Genomic DNA, 22,332 nt, shown 5'->3' with positions numbered 1-22,332 from the left:
CCGTTTTGACTTTCGAGTATGACTCCGGCTCCGCCGGAGGTGGTATTAGATGAGCCGTCTACGTGTAATTTCCAAGTTTTGGGGATGGGATTTCCTGGTGTCATCTCGGCGATGAAGTCTTCCATGGCCTGCGCTTTGATTGCATTCCAAGGTTCGAATTTTATTTGGAATTGGGATAGTTCGATGGACCATGCTAGCATCCTCCCCGCTAGGTCGGTTCGGACCGTAATGGGATGGGCTTGGAAGTATTGTCAGAGACGACGGGATGCCGTGAGGAGCGCGAAGGCGAGTTTCTCGAGGCGTGAGTAGCGTGATTCTGTGTCTTGTAAGACTTTGCTTATGAAGTAAATGGGCCGTTGGGCTTTATTCTCGTCTTCTCAGATGAGTGCTGCTGTGAGGGCTTCTTCTGTTATAGATAAGTACAGGTAAAGGATCTCTCCTGTTTGGGGTTTAGCGAGAACCGGGGGTTCCACTAGGACTTTCTTGAAATGTTGGAACGCCTTTTCACATTTTGCTTCCCATTTGAAGGGGGTTCCCTTTTTCATGAGTTTGAAGAAAGAGATCGCCTTTTGAGCCGACGCGCCGAGAAAACGGGATAATGCGGTTAGCCGGCCAGTGAGTTTCTGGATGTCTTTGAGGTTTTTTGGGCTTGCCATTTCAAGGATGGCTCTGTATTTTTCGGGGCTTGCCTCTACCCCGTGTTGTGTGATCATGAAACCGAGGAACTTTCCTGCTTCCATCCCAAATGCACATTTGGTTGGGTTGAGGCGCATTCGATGTTTCCTTAAGGTATTCATTATGAGCTCGAGGTCGCTGATGAGTTGTTCGCTAGATTTGGTCTTCACAAGCATGTCGTCTATATAGACTTCTAGCTTGGTCCCGGACAGGTCTTGGAATATTTTGTTAACGAGTCTTTGGTAGGTGGCTCCGGCGTTTTTTAGACCGAAGGGCATGACTTTGTAACAGTATGTGCCGTCGGGGGTGATGAAGGCCATTTTTTCCGCGTCGGACGGGTGCATGGGTATCTGGTTGTACCCAGAGTATGCGTCCATGAAGCTGAGGTATTGGTGGCTGGATGCGGCGTCTACTAGTCCATCAATGTTTGGTAGGGGGAAGGCGTCTTTTGGATAGACTTTGTTTAAGTCCGTGTAATCGACGCACATCCGCCATTTTCCGTTAGCCTTTTTTACTAGTACGACGTTAGCCAGCCAGGTCGCATAGGGTAGTTCCCTGATAAAGCCTGCTTCGAGGAGGGCTTTGACTTGTTTTTTGACTTCGGCAGCTCGGTCGGGGGATATTTTTCGTCTCCTTTGTGTGACGGGCTTAGCCATTGGATCTACGGCTAGCCGGTGGGATATTAGGTCGGGGTCTATGCCCGGCATGTCGGCGGGTGTGATTGCGAACATATCTCTATTCTGTTTTAAGAGGCGTGAGAGGTCCTCCTTGAGGTTGTAGGGGAGGTTCCGATTGATGAAAGTGTGTTCTTCTTTGGTTTGGCCTATTTGTAGCTTCTCCATGTCCCTCTCTGGTTCTGGTCGAGGTTGCCCGTCTTGTCGGGTGTCCAGGTCGGCTAAGAATATGCCGGCCGCGTCCCGAGATCTCTTTCCTAGGGCTAAGCTAGTGTTGTCGCATTCTACCGCCGTTTCCCAGTCTCCGTGGATAGTCCTGACGGAGCCATCTTCTGTTGTGAACTTCATTGGAGGTATTTGGTGAAGATGACGGCGGAGAGGTCATTTATTGTTTTCCTTCCAAGGATGACATTATAGGCGGTGGAGTCTTTGAGGGCTACGAATTCGGACAGAATTGTCTTCCTGTGGTCTCCCTTATGGTAAGGGGGAGGATAATGGAGCCATCCAGTTTGAGGAAGTTATCCCCCAGCCCGGTTACTCCATTGAGGTGTGTTTGGAGGTTGTCGTTGCGGAGTCCGAGTTTGTCGAAAGCCCCTCTGAAAAGGATGTTGGAGTCTGCTCCCGTGTCGACTAGTATTCTTCTGACTAGTCCAGTTCCGATCTTTGCCGAGATGACGAAGGGGGCATCTTCTGCCGAGGTACCGTGCTGACAATCCTCGGGGGAGAACGTTATTGCTTTATCGGTGGTGGTTGAATTTTGTTGTCTGACTGAAATTACTTTGAGGTCCTTTTTTAGTGCCGATTTTGATTTCCCCGGGACATCTTTGCCTGTGATGACATTCACCATAATGGTTGGGTCGGCTTCCGGCCTTTCTCTGGGGCCTTGTCTTTGTGCTCTCGGGTTATGTCCTTCTCTTTCTAGTGATCGTTCCTTTTCCGCGCGTCTTGGTTCCCTGATAATTTTGGCAAACTCGGGGAGTTTGCCATCTCGTATAGCTTGTTCAAGGGCGTCTTTTAGATCAAAGCAGTCCTGTGTCCTATGTCCGTATCCTCGGTGGTAGTCGCAGTAGAAGGTCTTGTTGCCGCCTGTTCTCTCTTTTAGCTGTCGGGCCTTCGAGAGGATGCCGCGGTCTGCTATTTGGTGGTATATTTCGGTGATCGGTGCTGTCAGTGGTGTGTAGTTGGAGAATTTTCTGACTCTGGGGGGTCGGTTTGTGTTCATTGGCTTGTGGTGTTCTTTCTGATTCTCTCTGGGGGAGGGGTTATGCCGCGGTGCCGATAAGCCGTGTTGTGTGCTGCCATGCTGCCGTTTGTTGGCGGCTACGACTTGGCTTACTTCTTCGTCGTTTATGTACTCCTTTGCGATGCTTTTTATTTCGTGCATAGTCCATACTGGTTTGGTAGTAAGGTGTTTTTGGAAGTCCTCGTTCATGAGTCCGTTTGTAAGGCAAAGGCTTGCGACCGAGTCTGTGAGTCCGTCGACTGTCAGGCACTCGTCGTTGAATCGGTTGAGGTACTTCCTTGTGGACTCGTCTTGTTTCTGCATGACTCTCAATAGGCTGATGGGGTGTTTGGCTTTGGTGATTCTGGTGGTGAATTGGGCCATGAACTTCCATGAGATGTCGTGAAATCTGGTTATGGATCCGTTGGGAAGGGCATTGAACCAGTTGATCGCTGGCCCAGCTAGGGTTACTGGGAAGGCTCTGCATCGGACGACGTCGGCAGCGCCTTCTAGGTTCATCCTGGCCTCGAAGGCCGTTAAGTGCTCCTGGGGATCTTTGGTTCCGTCGTACTTCATGTTCGTGGGTTTATCAAAGCCTTTAGGGAGTTTTGCTTTGAAGATTCTCTCGGTGAAGGGAGTGGCTCCCATTATCACGTGGTCGTTTCTCGTGCGTTTGGTCTCTCGGTGCCGTCGGTGACGTTTGTGTGAACTGGATCGCGGGAGACACTGCAGTCATACCTTTTGCTGTGTCGCCGTTCTGGCGATTTGCCGTGTCTCGGGTCACGCGAGATGCTTCGATTGTGCTTCTTGGTATGTCGTCGTTCTGGCGATCTGCCGTGGCGAGATCTTGATCTGGAGGTTGCGTGACTTCCGTTTTCGGCGTTTGTGTTTTTCCTTAGTAGCAACTCGGCCCTCGAGTTCCTGTACTCGGAGGCAGAGGTCTTTGATTATTTGGGCTGCTTTGTCTCCTAGGTCTTCGGGATGTCGTGCTTCGATGATAACGGGGCCGTTCTCTTTGTTATGCACTGGAGTAGTTTGGCGGATGGCGCTTGCTATCCTTCTGTGGGGTACAACTTCTTGGTGTTCAGGAGTAGGGTTCCTTGTTCGGGAGTTATCTTGGTGGCTAACGGAATGCTCTTCGAGTTCGTCCGCCATTCCGACTTAATCGGTGCAAGTTTCCCACAGACGGCGCCAATGTACTGGATGCCTCCGGTACGGGTTGAGAGATGGATCGGGAACTTGCAGGTCGAGGCGGATGCCGGATTATTTGACTGGAGCAACGGGGGGTGGTACCTGCAAAGACACTCCAATGCTCAAGTCAGAATGGATCTAAGAGGTAGAGGGTGTGTGGAATGAATGAATACTTGGAGGGACCTGGGTCCTCTATTTATAGGCAATGGTAGTTATCTTATCTTATCTTATCTGGCTAAGATAAGGGAGACGTTTGGATTTGAAAGTTGGTTAGGAGCTTCCATGGGCCGGTTTCAGGCCTTCCAGAAGGGTGAAGTAGTTTGGATCCGGGTAACCGGGTTTGGAGACGGTTCCGGGTGTGGAAGTCGTGGGCCGGATCCGTAACACATACGTTTAGCAAAGAATTAACATTAACATTGACAACGATAGTGTAATCTACATAAAAATAAAGGATAAAAAATATAAAAAATTAAGATTTAAAAATAATTTTATAATATTATAGAAAGATATGTTATTATGAAGAGATAAAAGTACCATAAAAATCTCATGGTATAATGCAAAGATAGAAGATTATGCCACCTAAAAAAATTTTATGTGACAACATAGAGTGAAATCAAATGTCTAAAAATGATTGTAAAATTATCTTGTGCTCTCTTTTAATATATTATAATAAGTAATAAAAAAATTTAATTAAATTTTATTCACCTAATTTCATATAATTTTTTTTTACTTTTAAATAGTTAGTTTTATTTATTTATTTATTTTTTATCTTTTTAAGGTTATATTTAAATACTATAGTACAATGATAAAATTATTAGATAAAATACAAGTAAGAATATTATTAATATTTTGATAATTAAAAATAATATTTAATTTTTCTAATTTTACTTTTCATGAATCAGGATAACATGTATTTTTAATGATATTATTACAACTAATTGATATTAAAAAATATAAATTGTTGAAAAGAAAAAGAAGTGATATATAAGTGACAGACAATATATAACTCATGAATACAATTACAAAGAAATAGAAAAATTAATAAATACAATCACACAATGACCTAATACATATGTTTAGCAAATTAAAAAAAATAAAAATAAAAACTATGGTCATCAATCAAATTCTAATTGTGCAAAAAAGAATAGCAAGAACTGAGAGGGAGAAGGAGAAAAATGTATGAGATTATGTGAGAGGAGGTAAAGAAAATATGTAAAATAAATGTTGATTTATATAATAAATATAAAAATAAGTAATGAGTATAAAAGGAGAAGAGAAAGAATGAATTTTTAATTAAATTTATACCTATTAAAAATAATTAATATTAGCATTGAAAGTAATAGTATAATCTATATAAAAATAAAGGATAAGAGAATATGAAAAGTTAAGGTTAAAAAAGAATCATATAACATTATATAAAAATAGATTATTATGAGAAAATAAAAATACAATGAGAATCTTATGACATAATACAAAAATAGAAAATTATGTTTACGTTATGTGAATTAGTCACTTAAACTGACGTGACATAATATTAAAAAGCTAAAAGACTAATAATGCATCTAAAAATTATTTTAAGCTCTGTTTTAATATATTACTAATAGATTGGAAATGAGTCAAATGACTATTGTTGTGGATAATATTGTAATTACACTTATATTATACATTCAAGTCTTTTTGATAACTAAGTCCAACCAAGTTGATCCAAGTTCAATAAAAATCAGTTTCATTAGTTGAGCGTACATACAGGCTCCAACTGCGTGAAACGGTTCGTGCGTTCTTCTTCTTCTTTTTCTTCTCCTTCTTGTTAAGAGAGTAAATAAGAAGGTAAAACAAAAAGAAAAAAATGAATAAGAAAAGAAAATGACAGTAGAAAACGAAAATGAAAGAGAATAAAATGACAGTGTGCATTTACATCATTCATTGTCTTCGAAAATGAAATACCTGTTCAAATAAGATCAAAGAGCATTGATTGTGAACGAAGAGAATATAGAGAACAAAGAGAACACAAAGAAGGAAGTGAACGTAGAAAACATTGAGAAAATTAAAAAAAAAAAACGAAATCCGCATAGAAATGGCAGTTATATATAGTCGCGCGTTAATTCAAATAGTTGTTAGAGGTAGTGGCGCATGAAAATAAATTAGGTTATAACAATTAACTAAGTTTGGTTAGTCTAGTAGTTAGTTCACTAGTCTATTTAAGCAAACGCCAGAGGTTAGAATCTTACCTTATGGATATAATAACCTATTGGCCAACAATAAACTCTTAAATGTGACAGATTAGTTTTTAACCTACTAGATTAAGAGAGATCGTGACAAAAAAAAAAACCAAAAATTATAGCAATTTAATTGAATTTAGTTAGTTAAATAATTTGGATATAAAATTTTATTATTGTAATAATTAATGATAATAAAAGGCCGACAATTCCTTGTCATTATTCAAATTTGTTATAAAATAACTAAATAAATAAATAAGGAAGAGGTAACAAACAGAAATATAATTAGATAACAATATTAAACACAATTACTATCTCAATATAAAAGAGATGATACTTATATATGTATTAACATATGAAAGAAAGAGAGGAAGAGTTTTGTATATAGATAATATAAATAGAGAGAGAATTTTTATTGCTTCTGTATATGTGTGTAATATTCTTGAGATTGCTCCTCTATTTATAAACGTATGAAGTTTGCTTTTCAACTTCATTTAGCATTGGAAATAAAATTCAACCGCCCATATTAATGGGCATCTAATTTGATCTTATCACAATACTCCCCCTTAGATGCCCATTTAGGATTATTGCCTCGTCAAAACCTTACTAAAGAAAAACCCAGTGGGAAAAAAACCTTAGTGAAGGAAAAAGAGTATAATATCCTTTAGTGATAGAGACTGCCTCATTAAAAACCTTGTCAAGAAAAATCCAATGGAAAAAAACCTGACCAAGGAAAACAGAGTACAGTCTCCCCCTCTTGTCGACATCAGTTGATGTCTCGAAATCGGCGCATCCCAATCTCATGTACCAATCTTTCAAAGGAGGATTTTGGGAGTGACTTCGTAAATAAATCTACCAAATGTCACTTGAGCAGATCTGTTGGACATCAATTGTCCCTTGATTTTGAAGATCATGATTGAAGAAGAATTTGGGAGAAATATGCTTTGTTCTATCACTTTTAATGTATCCGCCTTTAAGTTGAGCAATGCATGCTGTATTATCTTCAAACAGGACAGTTGGAGCTATCTTATGATCAATCAGTCCACATGATGACAGAATATATTGAATCAGACTCCTCAGCTAAAAGCACTCGCGACTAGCTTCATGAATCGCAAGTATTTCGGCATGATTAGAGGATGTTGCAGCAATCGTTTGTTTCGTGGACCTCCATGATATAGCTGTACCACCATATGTGAACATGTATCCTGTTCAAGATCTCCCTTTATGTGGATCAGACAAGTATCCAGCATCTGCATAGCCAACTAATTGTGACTTGGATCCATAGAGATAAAACAATCCCATATCAACCGTTCCATGAAGATATCAAAATATTTGTTTGATTCCACTCCAATATCTTCTGGTTGAAGAGGAACTATATCTTGCTAGTAGGTTCACAACAAATGATATATCGGGTCGTGTATTATTAGCAAGATACATTAGCGCTCCAATGGCACTAAGATATGGTACTTCTGGACCAAGGATATCTTCATTTTCTTCTTTAGGACAGAATTGATCATTTTTCACATCCAAAGATCTTACGATCATTGGAGTACTTAATGGATGTGACTTATCCATATAAAATCTCTTCAAGATCTTTTCTGTGTATGTTGTTTGATGAATAAAGATCCCTTTTTTTATATGCTCGATCTGCAGGCCGAGACAAAATTTAGTTCTTCCAAGATCTTTCATCTCAAACTCTTCTTTTAGAGTTTTTATAATTGTTGGAATCTTTTCAGAAGTCCCAATGATATTTAAATCATCAACGTACACAGCAATTATAATGAATCCAGATGCAAATTTCTTTATGAAAACACATGGGCAAATATCATCATTCTTAAATCCATTTTTGGGCAGATACTCAGTAAGACGATTATACCACATTCGTCCAGATTGCTTTAGACTATATAAAGATCTTTGTAATTTGACTGAGTATAACCCCTGTGAATATTCATTGGATGGTTTAGATATCTTTAATCCTTCAGGGACTTTCATATAGATATCACGATCTAATGAGCCGTATAAGTAGGCTGTTACCACATCCATTAAATGCATATGCAATTTATGATATGCAGATAAACTGACCAAATAACGCAATGTTATCGCATCCACTACAGGGGAATACGTTTCTTCATAATCTATACCGGGCCTTTGTGAAAAACTTTGTGCCACAAGTCGGGCTTTGAAGCGCACAACTTCATTTTTCTCATTTCGTTTTCTCACAAATACCCACCTGTATGCAACAGGTTTTACATCTTCTGGTGTACGGACTACAGGTCCGAAGACTTCACGTTTTGCAAGTGAGTCTAATTCAGCCTTCATGACTTCTTTTCATTTTGGCCAATCATTCCTTTGTCGACATTCTTCGACTGATCTTGGCTCAAGATCCTTACTTTCATGCATGATATTTAATGCCACATTATATGCAAATATTTCATTGACAATTGTCTTATTTCGGTCCCATTTCTCTCCTGTAAAGACATAATTTATCGAGATCTCATCATTTTCACAATTTTCAGGTACCTGAACGTCTTTTGGCGTTAAAACTATATTAAAATTTTGGACAACTACAGGTGTCTTTACTATGTCTTTTTCAACAGGAATAATATTTACCTCTTTTCTCTTTCGAGAATTTTTATCTTTGGAACCGACAGGCCTGCCACGCTTCTGGCGTGTATTTGTTTTAGTGGCTATTTGTCCTACTGGGACACCAATTCGAATTGGGGCATTTTCTGCCCTGCCACACTTCTGGCATGAATTTGCTTCAGTGACTACTTGTCCTACTGGGACATCAATTCGAATTGGAGCATTTTTCTCTGGTATATAAGATTTGGTTATCCTCTTTGTATCAGAAAATGCATCAGGCAATTCATTTTCTATTCTTTGCAAATGTATAATCTTTTGAACTTCTAATTCACATTGCCCTGATCGAGGATCTAAATGCATCAACAATGATGCATTCCAATTAAGTTCATTTTCAAGAAGCTTATTCTCTCCTCCTAATGTTGGAAATTTTGATTCATCAAAATGACAATCCGCAAACCGGGCTTTAAATACATCTCCAGTTTGTATCTCAAGATACCTCACTATAGAGGGAGAATCATATCCAACATATATTCCAAATTTTCTTTGGGGTCCCATTTTGATGTGATTAGGTGGTGCAATGAGAACATATATCGCACACCCAAATATTCTTAAATGGGAAACATTTGGCTGCCAGCCAAAAAGCTAATTACATAGGAGAGAACTGATGGTAACTCGTTGGCCTCAAACGAATAAGTGCTGCAGTATGTAAAATAGCATGCCCCAAACTGAGGTTGGGATATTTGTTCTCATAAGTAAGGGTCTAGCAATTAATTGGAGGCGCTTAATAAGTGATTCTACTAACCCATTTTGTGTGTGAACATAAGCTACTGGATGTTCAACACTTATTCCATTAGCCATACAATATGCATCAAAAGCTTGGAAAGTAAATTCACCAGCATTATCAAGACGAATTGCTTTGATTGGATTTTCTGAAAATTGTGCTTTTAATTGAATAATTTGAGCCAGTAATCTCGCAAACGCCAGGTTGCGAGAAGATAATAAGCACACATGTGACCATCTCGAAGATGCGTCTATCAGGACCATAAAATATCTAAAAGATCCACATGGTAGATGAATAGGTCCACATATATCACCTTGTATCCTTATTAGGAATTCAGGGGACTCAAATCCAATCTTTACTGGTGATGGCCTTAAAATTAACTTCCCTTGAGAACATGCAGCACAACAAAATTCACTAGATTTAAGAATCTTTTGGTTCTTTAGTGAATGTCCATGAGAGTTTTCAATAATTCTCCTCATCATGGTTGTTTCCGGATGACCCAATCTATCATGCCAAGTTATGAATTCATTTGGGATAGTAAACTTCTGGTTTACAATGGCATGTGATTCAATTGCACTAATCTTGGTATAATATAACCCAGATGAAAGTGAGGGTAATTTTTCTAATATAACTTTCTTATTTGAATCATGAGTTGTGATACATAAGTACTCATGATTTTCCTCATTCATAGTCTCAATATGATATCCATTTCGGCGAATATCTTTGAAACTCAACAAGTTCCTCAGAGCCTTGGTAGATAATAGTGCATTATTTATTACAAATTTTGTTCCTCCAGAAAACAAAATTATAGATCTTCCGGAGTCTTCTATCACATTGCCCGAGTCAATAATAGTATTAACATACTCTTCTTTTGGCACAAGATGGGTAAAATATATATCACTTTTAAGAATAATGTGCGAACTTGCACTATCCGCAAGGCAAATATCTTCAGAATATGTCCTTGCCATTTTTCTTCAAAAATAAATGATAATTATAAAATGAGTAGAAGTACATGCACAGTCAAAATTATTCACATGAATACTTAACAAATACATACATATATCAAACTATTCCATCATTGATCAAATAGCCAATATTTCCTTCAGAATCCTCAAAGAAATTAGATACATCATAATGAATGGTGAAATTTTTATCATTTGAAACAAAATTTGTTTCCTTCCTTTGTCATCCTTTTTCAAGGATGCTTTATAAAAATCACTTAGGTGCCTTGGGGTACGACAGGTACGTGACCAATGGCCCTTTCCACCACAACGGAAGCATTTATCCTTAATTGATTTACTTTACCCATTGTTTCTTTCTTTATCCCACTTTTAGTGAGATCCTTTCTTATGAATATAATTTCTTTTCCTTCCATAATTTTTCTTGTTATCAAAATCTTGCCATTTACCTCTTCTGGTGTTATAATTTGCCGCATTTGCTTCAGGAAATGGGGCGGCGCCAGCTGTGCGCGCTTCATGATTTCTTAAGAGCAACTCATTGTTGCGTTCAACAACAAGAAAGCAAGAAATTAGCTCCAAAAAAATTTTAAATCCTTTTTCTCGATACTGCTGCTGCAGGAGCACATTCGAGGCATGGAAGGTCAAGAAAGTTTTCTCTAACATATCGGGCTTGAGGAAGTATCACCGTCTTTTGATGATTGTACCTTTTTTCAAGGTCTTTCCACAGATCTACAGGATCTTTTAATGTGGAATATTCATTTTTCAATCATACGTCAAAATGACGACGAAGGAAAATCATATCTTTGGCTTTATCCTTTTGGGATGTATTATTTACAGCTTCAATGATATCTCCAAGATCCATTGAATCAAGATGGATTTTAGCATCTAGTATCCATGATAAATAATTGTTTTCAAATATATCAAGAGCATTATATTCAAGATGATAGAGTTTTGACATAATAAAAATTTGTTACCTGGAGTCTTCCTAAAATTTTGTTAGAGTTTCGTGCTGATAACGTGTTATAAAATAACTAAATAAATAAATAAGGAAGAGGTAACAAATAGAAATATAATTAGATAACAATATTAAACACAAATACTATCTCAATATAAAAGAGATGATACTTATATATGTATTAACGTATGAAAAAAAGAGAGGAAGAATTTTGTATATAGATAATATAAATAGAAAGAAAATTTTTATTGCTTTTGTATATATGTGTAATATTCTTGAGATTACTCCTCTATTTATAGACGTATGAAATTTATTTTTCAACTTCATTCAGCATTAAAAATAAAATTCAACCGCCCATATTGATGGCATCTAATTTGACCTTATCACAATAAAATTTGCATTCTTGACTAGCCGTAATATCAAATCCAAACTTGGAACTGACTAAAAAGCAAAGATACTCGCAAAATCAAACCATGGAATTGAAAATTGGAAAAAGAAAAACCACACTATTTGAAAAATAAGTCACATTTAAGTTTGAAAACAAGAAAACACATTCATACCCTTTCTACCAGAAGTCCAGAACTACACACATGGCTACCCCACCAACACTTCAAAGTCCAAAGTCCAAAGTCCAAAGTCAAATTCTTTTCTGTTCTTTTTCTCCCCGTACATACCATCCTATATGATCTTCTAAACCGGTTTCTTTAATAATAAGAAAGAAGATTAAAAACATAAAAAAAAAAAAAAAAAGACATGGTGCTACTGCAGAGAAACATGAAACTCCGAAAACAACCACCTTTGTCACTGTCCCTTGTCACCTTCATATCTATCACTATCTTCACCACTGCCACCACCATCATCTCACCGGGAACAACTCTCTATGCTTCAAACACCAACCAATCGTGGCCTTCTCCCAACAACACCTTTTCCCTACGCTTCCACCCTCTCCAAACCACCCCATCTTCCTTCATCGCCGCCGTCGTACACTCCGGCGGCGCCCCCATTATCTGGTCTGCCGGAAATTCTGCGGCCGTGGACTTCGGCGGCTACCTCCGCCTCCTTCCAGCTGGAAACCTTCGCTTGGTTAATGGCTCCGGCGCTACCTTGTGGGACTCCAACACCAGCAACATAGGCGTCACCTCAGCAACGGTTCTTGAAAGTGGAAACTTTGTTCTCTCCAATGGAACTTCCACTGTTTGGTCAAGCTTTGAGAACCCCACTGATACAATTGTCCCTTCTCAAAGTTTCAATCTTGGTATGGTTCTGAGATCTGGGGTGTACTCATTCTTTCTTCAGAAATCTGGGAATCTTACCCTTAGTTGGAATAATAGTGTTACTTATTGGGATCAAGGCTTGAACTTTTCAATGAGTGGTGTGAATTTGAGTTCACCTGTATTAGGATTGAAGTCTGTGGGGATTTTGGAGATAAGTGATCCTAATTTGACTTCTCCTGTGGTTGTTGCCTATAGTAGTGACTATAATGAAGGAGGGAACAATGTGTTGAGGGTTTTAAAGCTTGGTGATGATGGGAATTTGAGGGTTTATAGTTATTTGAAGGGTAGTGAAGTTGTGAATGTGAATTGGGTTGCTGTTGAGGATCAATGTGAGGTTTTTGGTTACTGTGGGAACTATGGTGTGTGTAGTTATGATTCAAAATCAGAACCTCTTTGTGGCTGTCCATCTCAGAATTTTGAGATGGTTGATCCTAATGATGGTAGGAAAGGGTGCCAGAGGAAGGTGAAGCTTGAGGACTGTGTTGGGAAGGTTGCTATGTTGCAATTGGATCATGCAAAATTCTTGACATACCCTCCTGTTTTTGTTGTTAATCCTGAGATATTTTTCATTGGTATTTCAGCTTGTAGTGGAAATTGTCTTGCTGCTAGTTCTTGTTTTGCTTCCACTTCCTTGGCGGATGGAACCGGATGGTGTTACATTAAGACGTCGAATTTCATCAGTGGATACCAGAATCCTGCGCTGCCTAGCACTTCCTTCATTAAGGTTTGTCCACCTGTAGCTCCAAACTCAACTCCCTCTTCGGAGAATGTTGTTAAGAAGCATTGGAGGTTTCATGGTTGGGTAGTAGCTTTAGTTTTGAGTAGCATTTTAGGTTTCCTTGCATTTGAGGGTGGTTTATGGTTGTGGTGTTTTAGGAATATCCCGAGATTCGGTGGATTCTCTGCTCATTATGCTCTGCTTGAGTATGCATCCGGCGCACCAATCCATTTCTCTTACAAGGAACTTCAAAGGTCAACCAAGGGCTTCAAGGAGAAGCTAGGTGATGGTGGATTCGGTGCTGTTTATAAAGGAACTCTTGCTAATAAAACTGTTGTTGCTGTGAAGCAACTTGAGGGAATTGAGCAAGGTGACAAACAGTTTAGGATGGAGGTTTCTACCATAAGTAGCACCCATCATTTGAATCTAGTGAGGTTGATTGGTTTCTGTTCGGAAGGGAGTCACCGGCTTTTGGTATACGAGTTCATGAAAAATGGATCACTTGATAATTTCCTCTTTGTTGATGATGAACTACAATCAGGGAAATTATTGGATTGGGATCAAAGATTCAACATCGCCCTTGGCGCCGCGAGAGGCATGACATACCTTCATGAGGAGTGTAGAAACTGCATTGTTCATTGTGACATCAAGCCTGAAAACATTCTCTTAGACGAGAACTACAACGCAAAAGTCTCGGATTTTGGCCTTGCAAAGCTCTCGAGTGCCACGAATCACCGGCACAGAACATTGACTAGTGTGAGAGGAACAAGAGGGTACCTAGCGCCGGAATGGCTGGCAAACCTTCCAATTACTTCGAAATCAGATGTGTATAGTTATGGTATGGTTGTGTTGGAGATAGTGAGTGGTAGAAGGAACTTTGAAGTTTCAGAAGAAACAAACAGAAAGAAATGTTCTATATGGGCCTATGAGGAGTTTGAGAAAGGTAACATAAGAGGTGTGATTGACAAAAGATTGATTTGTGAAGAAGTGAAGTTGGAGGAAGTAGAGAGATTGATTATGGCATGTTTTTGGTGCATTCAGGAGCAGCCATCAATGAGGCCAACAATGAGCAAGGTTGTTCAAATGCTAGAAGGTGTGACAGATATTGAAAATCCACCACCACCAAAATCCATTACAATGGGATTTTCTAGTGCAATTAACACCAATGTTGCAGATTCATCAGCTTCAACATGACCCCCAGTCTTCTTCTTTGTAACTCAGAAAAGAACATTCCTTTCTTTTCTGGATTTTGGTGATATGATATGAGATTTCTTCTACCACTTTGTAATATTATATGTGTAATTGTTTGCTGTTGGAGTAGTAATATCCTTATACCAATTATCATGTATTCTTTACCCTAATATACCCATTAATATTGCTGAGAATAATTCTTTTTTTGTCTTAATAATAAAGTTTGTAAAAATTGTAGCATCTTTTGTAATACTTCTAGGTTAATTTATTAAGATACTTTTTGGAGTTGTTGAAGAGAATTTTTATTAAGACAATACTTTATTCCACTTTTCATCTGATTCTGAACTACACAACTTGTTAGGCTGCAATTATTCTTCACTACCATTCAATATGATAAAAATGAAAAAGTATTTAGTAGTGCTCCAATGATTTTTAAAGAAAAGATATGCACATTCAACCAAACTCGTTACAGCAAACACAATAATATATTGTAGTAGGGAGCAGTAGTAAAAGAGTAACATGGAATCAAAAACCATAATGAATGTCAATTACTATTGTGGAGTCAAGATGAAGAAGTAGCATAATGATTACATAAATATTCATTTCCATAATAAACCAGTGATTAGTAAGTGCTAAGTACTAACTAAATTTGAAAGGTCAAGCCCGCCCAATAAGGATTAAAAATAAAAATAAAAAATAAAAATAAATTCCGGAAACAGATCATGTTGTATTATTACTCCGTTGCGATAGTGAGTGCACGCAAGATTCGACTCCCAATAACATCGAATCCACGCTGCTCTCTCTACTCAACTGGGGAACCGCGCCTCCGCCCGCTCTCGTCCCCGTCGGACGTCCGCCATGGCAGCCTCTTCCGCCGGAAATCCGCCGACCTCCTCCCTTTCCTCATCCGCAGCATTATCTCGCGAGAAATTGAATTTCTCGGCGGATTATCCCGCGCGAATCGCACTATCCTCCGATCAGCTGAAACACTGTACGGAAGCGCTCTCGTTCTTCAAGGAGAAGCTCCACACTCCTCAGAGGATAGCTCAAGAGTTCGCTCGCTTGCAGGTTAGGTTACAACTTTTTCTTTTCAATTTTTGTTTTCACTTTTTTTTTCCTAATTTATGATTATTGTTCATACGTTGTTTTTTTTTTTTTCCTCTTTTGGCGCTATTCTTGTATTCTGTGATGTTGAATCTTTCTCAGGCAAATAGGATAACGCCAAGTGAGATGAGGAGAAGATGCACTGTGGCTCTGGATGCTGTCAATTTGAGCAAAAATCGATATACTGATGTGTTGCCATGTAAAATATTAATCTTCTCTTTCCATGGCATACTTAGATTAAATCTTGTGCTTGAAGTTCATCATTTGAGTAAAATTGAAGTTGCAACTTGCTATTTAAAATTACAACCTTGATCTTGTGGAGTTTTGCAATTTATTTGTTTAATTTTTTGTGTTTGGTTCAGTTGACAATAACAGGGTTGTTCTCAAGTCTAGCACGGATTATAGGCCTGAAGCACAGGGATATATCAATGCAAGCTGCATATCTGTAGGCATTTCCTTATTATTATTATTTTGAATTTCTTTTATTGTGATTATATGGTCTGAAAATTAAAGCTGTGGAAGGAGCTTTGGAGATGAAATTCATGATGCTGACAATTGCATTTCGTTTTCATCTTAAATGCAGGCCTCTTTGCCCGGAAATGTGTCGCAATTTATAGCCACACAAGGGCCGTTGCCTCACACATATGAGGATTTCTGGGAAATGGTAATCCAATATCATTGCCCTGCAATTGTGATGCTTACTAAGTTGGTCGACAATTACAAGGTTCTTGATTCCGTAATGGTCATGATCACTTTTTTGCTATTGTCTATATACATTTGTTTTAAAAAAAAAAAAAGAAAATTGATGTGTATAATTTTCTTATTATAGACGATAAAGTGTGGAGATTACTTTCAAGCTGAGGATGGACCTAGAGAATGTGGTAATATCTCTATTATCAGTAAATGGATAAAATCTACTGAAACTTCACTGGTGTTGCGCCATTTGGAAGTAAATCATAAAGAGGTGAGTTGATCTTCTTCTTCTTCTGTGAAGAATGATTCAAGAAAAAAGCCATCAATGAATTGTAAATTTCGAATCTCTTAACATGTTTGAGAGGGAATGCCCTTTTAAAAGAACATAAACAAAATAGTGACCAAATGTTTACTTTCTATTCAAACTAGTTGTTACTTTTGTAAATTGTTTTGATTATATACTGTCTTTGAAGGAATCTAAACACCAAAGGCTGGTTTGTTTTAGGCTGGCAAAGCATATTGCATCAACAAATATCAGCTTATACCGTTCAACTCGAGCTCGATATATGAAATCTTGTTTATGGAACATAGACTATTTTTTCCTTATAATATATTTGTACTTAATATATTTTCAAGAAGAAAATCATAAGTTAATGTCTCAATTTTGGAAGTCTCTCGGTGTCTCTGCACCATGAAGTTGCATAGCATTGTGGTTCATATTAAACTTTAGATGATATTGTTGCAGGCCGAAGATACACCGTTATCGGTTTTGCACATTCAGTATCCTGAATGGCCAGACCATGGAGTTCCAAGAGATACATCTGCTGTTCGTGAGATTTTTAGAAGATTGCACCATTTACCGGCAAACCTTGGCCCAATAGTGGTGCACTGCAGGTTCATCCCATTCTTTGCTTCTTTAATTATTTGTAATTTTGACGACAATGGCAATAAATCATATGCATATATGTCTGAGACAAACTCAATCGTCCAGTGCAGGCATTGGTAGAACTGGAACATACTGCACAATTCACAACACAATTCAGAGAATACTTGCTGGTGATATGTCCGCTTTAGATATCTCAAGTACAATAGCTATGTTCAGGTCCCAACGAATTGGAATGGTTCAGACCCAGGTACCTTGCTTTGCTGCTTTAATTTTTTAATTACCATTATTGAATGAACTAATATTGCATGAGATGGCATGTATTTGGTTGGATCACATGTTGGCTTGTTAGAAGAAGAGGAAGAGTCACTTATTATTTCGAATTCCCTTTGCATTCATTTAAAAATTTTTTGAATGTATAAAAATCAACACGGTAACACAAACTAGACAGTAGTGTCAATCCCTAGCATGTGGTTACCCTCTACCATTTAACATTTCTTCACTTGTTCAGCCTACTTGTTATCATATACTTCTGTTAGCGCTAACACATAATTCAATGTTTTTTTTTTTGTTCCTTCTCCGTTTTCGTTTTGTTTTCCCTAAAACCATAACATATATTTTAAACAATAACTTATTAAATGGTCATATATTTACTGTAATAAATTTGTTAAATTGAATGCATTCTAATTATTTTAGCCACAAGTATATATATATATTTTAAATGTGTATAACATAATTATTATATTTATATATTATTTATATATTTTTATAATAAGAAAGGAGAAACGGATAGCTTTTTATGATAAGAAAACAACCAAACTGGGGATATTAGTATTCTTAAATTTAAGAATGTTAGAATGTTTTATAGTCTTTTATATAATGAATGCTATATATATATATATGTCTTTTCAATAAAACTTTTTACATTTTTTTTGACAGAATAAAACTTTTACATTGATAGGGTATTTTTCAACATTTTTTTTAAGTAAAATAAAAATTTGTCATATTCTAGCTTAGCATACGTATGATGTGACATGTGATGATACAAATCTTTAGCTTTTGGACCACCTCCATCTGCCCCTGGCTGCAACTTGCAAGTAAATAGGATAAAAAGTTAGGGAATGGTGCTGTAATAAGTTGAAAGTTTGGAGGAATTTTATTGTGCTAAATTGGGAATAATTTATTCTTTTCTAAATGCATACACCCTCGTCACAAATGAAATGTCAAAGACTGGAATTTCTTGTAACTTTGTAAACTAGAGGAAAGTAAAAAATTAGGAAGGTTACATTCTAGTCTTCTTTTCTGTCCTTCAGTTCAGGAGGCCTCAATTTACCAACCAGTTGGAAATTGGAATCCATCACATTAAGGATCCTAAGAGTTTCTGTTGTGGCATGCAATCCCCTTTCCTCCTCCACATACCCCTATAATAATATTACTATTATCATTACTACTTTTGCACTGTGGCCTCCCCCTTTGTATATGCTTTTTCTTTGAACTTTTTGGTAATTCTCTCTTCAATATATCAGGATCAGTTTGTTTTCTGCTATGAAGCTATCATAGATGAACTAGAAGACCTTGTTTCTCTACAGCAGTGAGAGTTGAAGAGGTACATACTTTATGTGTTGGTCTTTTGTACACTTTTTATGTCAGTTTTTTGTACCCTTTAGTTATTATATCCTCATTTGAAAATGATTTTGGTACCATGACGAATTTCTGTCTTGTGTTGTGGAAATCCAGTGCTGAATCAAGGGCTATGCTAAACTCTTGTATCATTTTGAAGCCAGGTTCCAATTCTTCCGTTTTCTATTTGAGTCCAGCGATGCATGGGTTCCCGGGCAGCTGATGAATATAAACTATTGGCATTCTAATTTATGACTTTCCAATGAACTCATGTTATTCTCAAGATTTCATGTATAATAGCAGGCAGGGAAAATCTAACTAACATTGGCATCCTTTTTGCTACATGATTTATTTATGGGGAACACAAGGACATAATGTCTAAAATAGTTTGAATTCCACCTTCCTGTACTATTTCAACTGCTTATAGCATGCTCTGCTATATTAGCTTGACCTTTTTTTTGGTGAAATTCTCTATGTTAGTTTATATATCAGAACTGGCTATCAATTTACATTAGTGTTGATTAAATAGTTACAAGTGTAGGTTATCATTTAGTACTGACCAACTACTTTAAATATATCCGTTGACTTTTTAGGTCCTAGATTCCTAGCTGATGGGACTTGTCGTCTAGTAAGCTTCTTATAGGTCTATAGCAACTTAAGAATAACAACCATTCTTTAAGATCTAATCATGCTCTTGAGCAATTTTAATGCACGTTTCAAGAACATTTATAGTCAATTTTTCCTATATTATAAACGAAAATGAGTGGTTGTGTTCTTTAATAACACATTAAATGATTTCTAGGAGAACATAAGAATTTCATTAATCTATAGACCCAAGTAAACTCTCCGGAATGCCAAGTATATCTACTTGTAAGTAAGAAGGATTATCTAATTGATGCTTGCAGATATGTTGGTTGTAAATGGCTTAATATGGACAAAAAACATGTACACAAGGAAATGTATGGCATACATAACATGGGTCTAAACCATTTCCCCCATTTTTAAAAATCAGAAGCTCCCTGTGACTAACAACCTGACAAGAGCAACTTCACATGGGAGGAATAGTTATCATCATATCAGGTAGATACACACCATACTCAAGGCAAATAATTGAAGAGAATCAGAGATATAGTTTTCTCCCTGTATCTTGGTCTTGTTTTTTAACCTATACAAAAGAAATTTCCATGAAGTTTCACTCTTGTTAAGTTATGAGTGAAAACACTGGATCAAAGTTTTCCTGTACTTTGTTTGCAATAGCAATTAAAGTGTTCAGACTTGAGCATAAGAAAGCATAGCGTGTTAGCTTACGATAAAACTTGCTTGGTGCCTCGACCATATTTTCAAATCTGCGTGCCATGAATTTTCATTAAAAATAGAGAATTGGTTTTATGTTTTAAGAAACTATTAATTAGAGTTTAATTTTGATGTATTTATATTGTTGTGTAATCACATTTGTTTTCTTGGATTCATACAGACAATGTAAAATATAATTATTTTTACTGATATATCGTTACATAATTAAATACATTTGTAAAATTACTTTATACAGACGCATTAAAATTAAATTCTATTAATTATTGTAGTTTTTTTTTTCAAAATTTTGTAAAAAAAAAAAAAAACTGAAAATGTAGAAAACAACAAGAGTTGAGTGTAACTTGAGGAAGAGGGAGTGTGTGCCAGTTAAGTTGGCTGTTTTTATCGAATTGTTATCGCCGCCGATGTGGACCACCTTCACAAGATCCAGTGGAGGTGTTGACCGTAGCAGCTCTTTGTCTCGGTTATGACCATCTTCCTCGGTTGATCTTGATCATGTAATGTACCTTTGAACTTTAATGTATCGTCTGCATTAAATAATTGCAACTAATCACAAGTGACTGTCTCTGTAAATTTTCTTTAGGTTATGTTATTAGACACAGCTTTTCATTTTATACAAAATAATTGAATATTTACAACCAATAATCGAGATTTAGCTGGTTAATATAGAAAGAATATATTTTGTTAAGCTTCTATCATTTTAAATGCGTTGAAAGTTGAAACTCTCTTTTATTATCATTGAAAAATTTAACTAGTATTCTTCCATTAAATTATAAATGATGTATATTGGAAATTAGTTATTAAATTAATTGTTATATATACATTTTTTCTTATATATTTTGAAATATAGTAATTTTCATCACCACAGTCAAAAGTCAAAACTTTAAATGAGTAGAGTGTTTTGACCATTGCTAAAAGACAAAAAAAATGATAATTAAATTTAAGTCTATGAAGATTTGTACTTAGATCAAAATAGATCTTTAAAAAAAAAATTTTTAATTCAAGGATTATAAATGTTGAATACGTATTTTTCAACAACTTTTTTTTCATATCAAGTGTGTGTTTGGATTACAGTTTGCAAATAAAAGTTTGCATAAAATTGATTTTGCAAACTTAATTTTGATCAAAAGTAAGTTTGTGTTAAAGTGATTTATGTTTGGTAATTTTTGTATCAAAATGGATTATAGTAAAATAAATGTTGTTTGGCTTATACCATTCAAAATCACTCTTAGATAAAAAATTACTAAAATAAACGTCAACTTAAAATTTTTTTTATATTATCCTATTATTTTAATTTAGATATTTAAATAGATCTTATTAGTTAATTTTATAATAAAATTAATATTTACTTACTAAAATAAAAATAATATATAAAAATAAATAAAATATATTTTTAAATAAAAATAAAAAATATAAATTTTAGATAAAAAAATATTTAATCAAATATGTTACATTTTTTAAATATTAAATGTTACTTTAGTATTTTTTTACATGGTACTCTTATTCTAGTATTCTTAATAATCTTATTCTTAATATTAATTTGGAATCCAACGTTTATAATTTTATTATTATCTATGATTGATTTTTATTTAATTTATCTTTTTTAATTGAATCATAATCTATATTATAAAAATTACACTAAAACATAGTATACGAAAATTACAATTATAAAAGAGAGTATTGAAAATAATAAAAATAAATAAATATTTACTCTATAGTGATTGAAACAAATCTAAAAGTTCTTGATGATCTTTTTATATAATATATTTTTAGTATTTTTAGTACTCTCTTTTAGTATGTTATAATTGTTTACTATTATTATTATTATTTACAGTTAATTTTTTATTTAATTTACTTTATCTAATAGATTCAATAAATCATATTATAAAAAGATGATAACAAATATAATACACAAAAATCACAATTATAAAAGTGTATAATGTCAAACAAACAGTTGAAAAAAAATAAAAATAATAAATAATAAAAAAAATAGAGCTCATATAAATAGAAATAACAAGAATTTTATAAATAATACAATAACATATATAAAGGATAAAGTTGGTAAAAAGGTAAATAAATGGTTAGTATCTATGGCCAAAAGCCGTCAAGAAAACGCAGAAGTTAAAAATAGTTGCTTCTTGTAAACGTGGTTTTTGCAGCAAAATCACTTTTGCGTTCAAGAGAAAAAAAATTTGCCAAACCAAAAGTTGAAACTTTCAAGAATTTAAACGTGCTTCTTCCCTTCCAATGGGTTTCTCAAACACACCCCAAACTGACTC

At 36.0% G+C, this 22,332-nt stretch overlaps 3 protein-coding genes across 10 annotated transcripts; 2 read left to right on the top strand and 1 right to left on the bottom strand.

Annotated features, from left to right (window-relative positions):
* Positions 1 to 1,785: 1,785 nt before the first annotated feature.
* On the bottom strand, positions 1,786 to 3,219 carry LOC112779054 (uncharacterized). Its single transcript, XM_025823314.1, has one exon. It carries the CDS (start codon positions 3,217 to 3,219, stop codon positions 1,786 to 1,788), a length of 1,434 nt encoding a protein of 477 aa, XP_025679099.1.
* Positions 3,220 to 11,771: 8,552 nt separating this feature from the next.
* On the top strand, positions 11,772 to 14,671 carry LOC112776521 (G-type lectin S-receptor-like serine/threonine-protein kinase At1g34300). The gene has a single exon (XM_025820714.3). The coding sequence runs from the start codon at positions 12,010 to 12,012 to the stop codon at positions 14,440 to 14,442; it is 2,433 nt and encodes an 810-aa protein (XP_025676499.1). The 5' UTR covers positions 11,772 to 12,009; the 3' UTR covers positions 14,443 to 14,671.
* Positions 14,672 to 14,955: 284 nt separating this feature from the next.
* On the top strand, positions 14,956 to 19,206 carry LOC112776644 (protein-tyrosine-phosphatase PTP1). Of its 8 annotated transcripts, none has more exons than XM_025820872.3 (9): positions 14,956 to 15,507; positions 15,646 to 15,742; positions 15,906 to 15,988; positions 16,127 to 16,267; positions 16,373 to 16,507; positions 16,982 to 17,130; positions 17,228 to 17,369; positions 18,646 to 18,725; positions 18,904 to 19,206. In XM_025820872.3, exons 1-8 carry the CDS (start codon positions 15,298 to 15,300, stop codon positions 18,712 to 18,714), a joined length of 1,026 nt encoding a protein of 341 aa, XP_025676657.1. In that variant the 5' UTR covers positions 14,956 to 15,297; the 3' UTR covers positions 18,715 to 18,725; positions 18,904 to 19,206. The 8 variants fall into 8 exon arrangements, 4 of the variants coding, with proteins under 4 accessions (XP_025676657.1, XP_025676656.1, XP_072084962.1 ...); XM_025820871.3 differs by having other exon boundaries at positions 15,146 to 15,507; positions 18,857 to 19,206; XR_011878095.1 differs by having other exon boundaries at positions 15,156 to 15,507; positions 16,127 to 16,279; positions 17,233 to 17,369.
* Positions 19,207 to 22,332: the final 3,126 nt, after the last annotated feature.

Source organism: Arachis hypogaea, chromosome 19, assembly GCF_003086295.3.
Source record: "Arachis hypogaea cultivar Tifrunner chromosome 19, arahy.Tifrunner.gnm2.J5K5, whole genome shotgun sequence".
In the NCBI taxonomy this organism is placed as follows: domain Eukaryota; kingdom Viridiplantae; phylum Streptophyta; class Magnoliopsida; order Fabales; family Fabaceae; genus Arachis; species Arachis hypogaea.
Note: the sequence above shows the minus strand (reverse complement) of the source record. Positions and strands in the feature narration are given on the sequence as shown.

Excerpts from the sequence above, each read along its gene's own strand:
- LOC112779054 (XM_025823314.1), bottom strand. The coding sequence starts at position 3,219 with ATGGGAGCCACTCCCTTCACCGAGAGAATCTTCAAAGCAAAACTCCCT.
- LOC112776521 (XM_025820714.3), top strand. The coding sequence starts at position 12,010 with ATGGTGCTACTGCAGAGAAACATGAAACTCCGAAAACAACCACCTTTG.
- LOC112776644 (XM_072228861.1), top strand. The coding sequence starts at position 15,298 with ATGGCAGCCTCTTCCGCCGGAAATCCGCCGACCTCCTCCCTTTCCTCA. Across the intron at positions 15,508-15,645 it reads AAGAGTTCGCTCGCTTGCAG|GCAAATAGGATAACGCCAAG; the intron begins GTTAGGTTACAA and ends AATCTTTCTCAG. Across the intron at positions 15,743-15,905 it reads ATATACTGATGTGTTGCCAT|TTGACAATAACAGGGTTGTT; the intron begins GTAAAATATTAA and ends TGTTTGGTTCAG.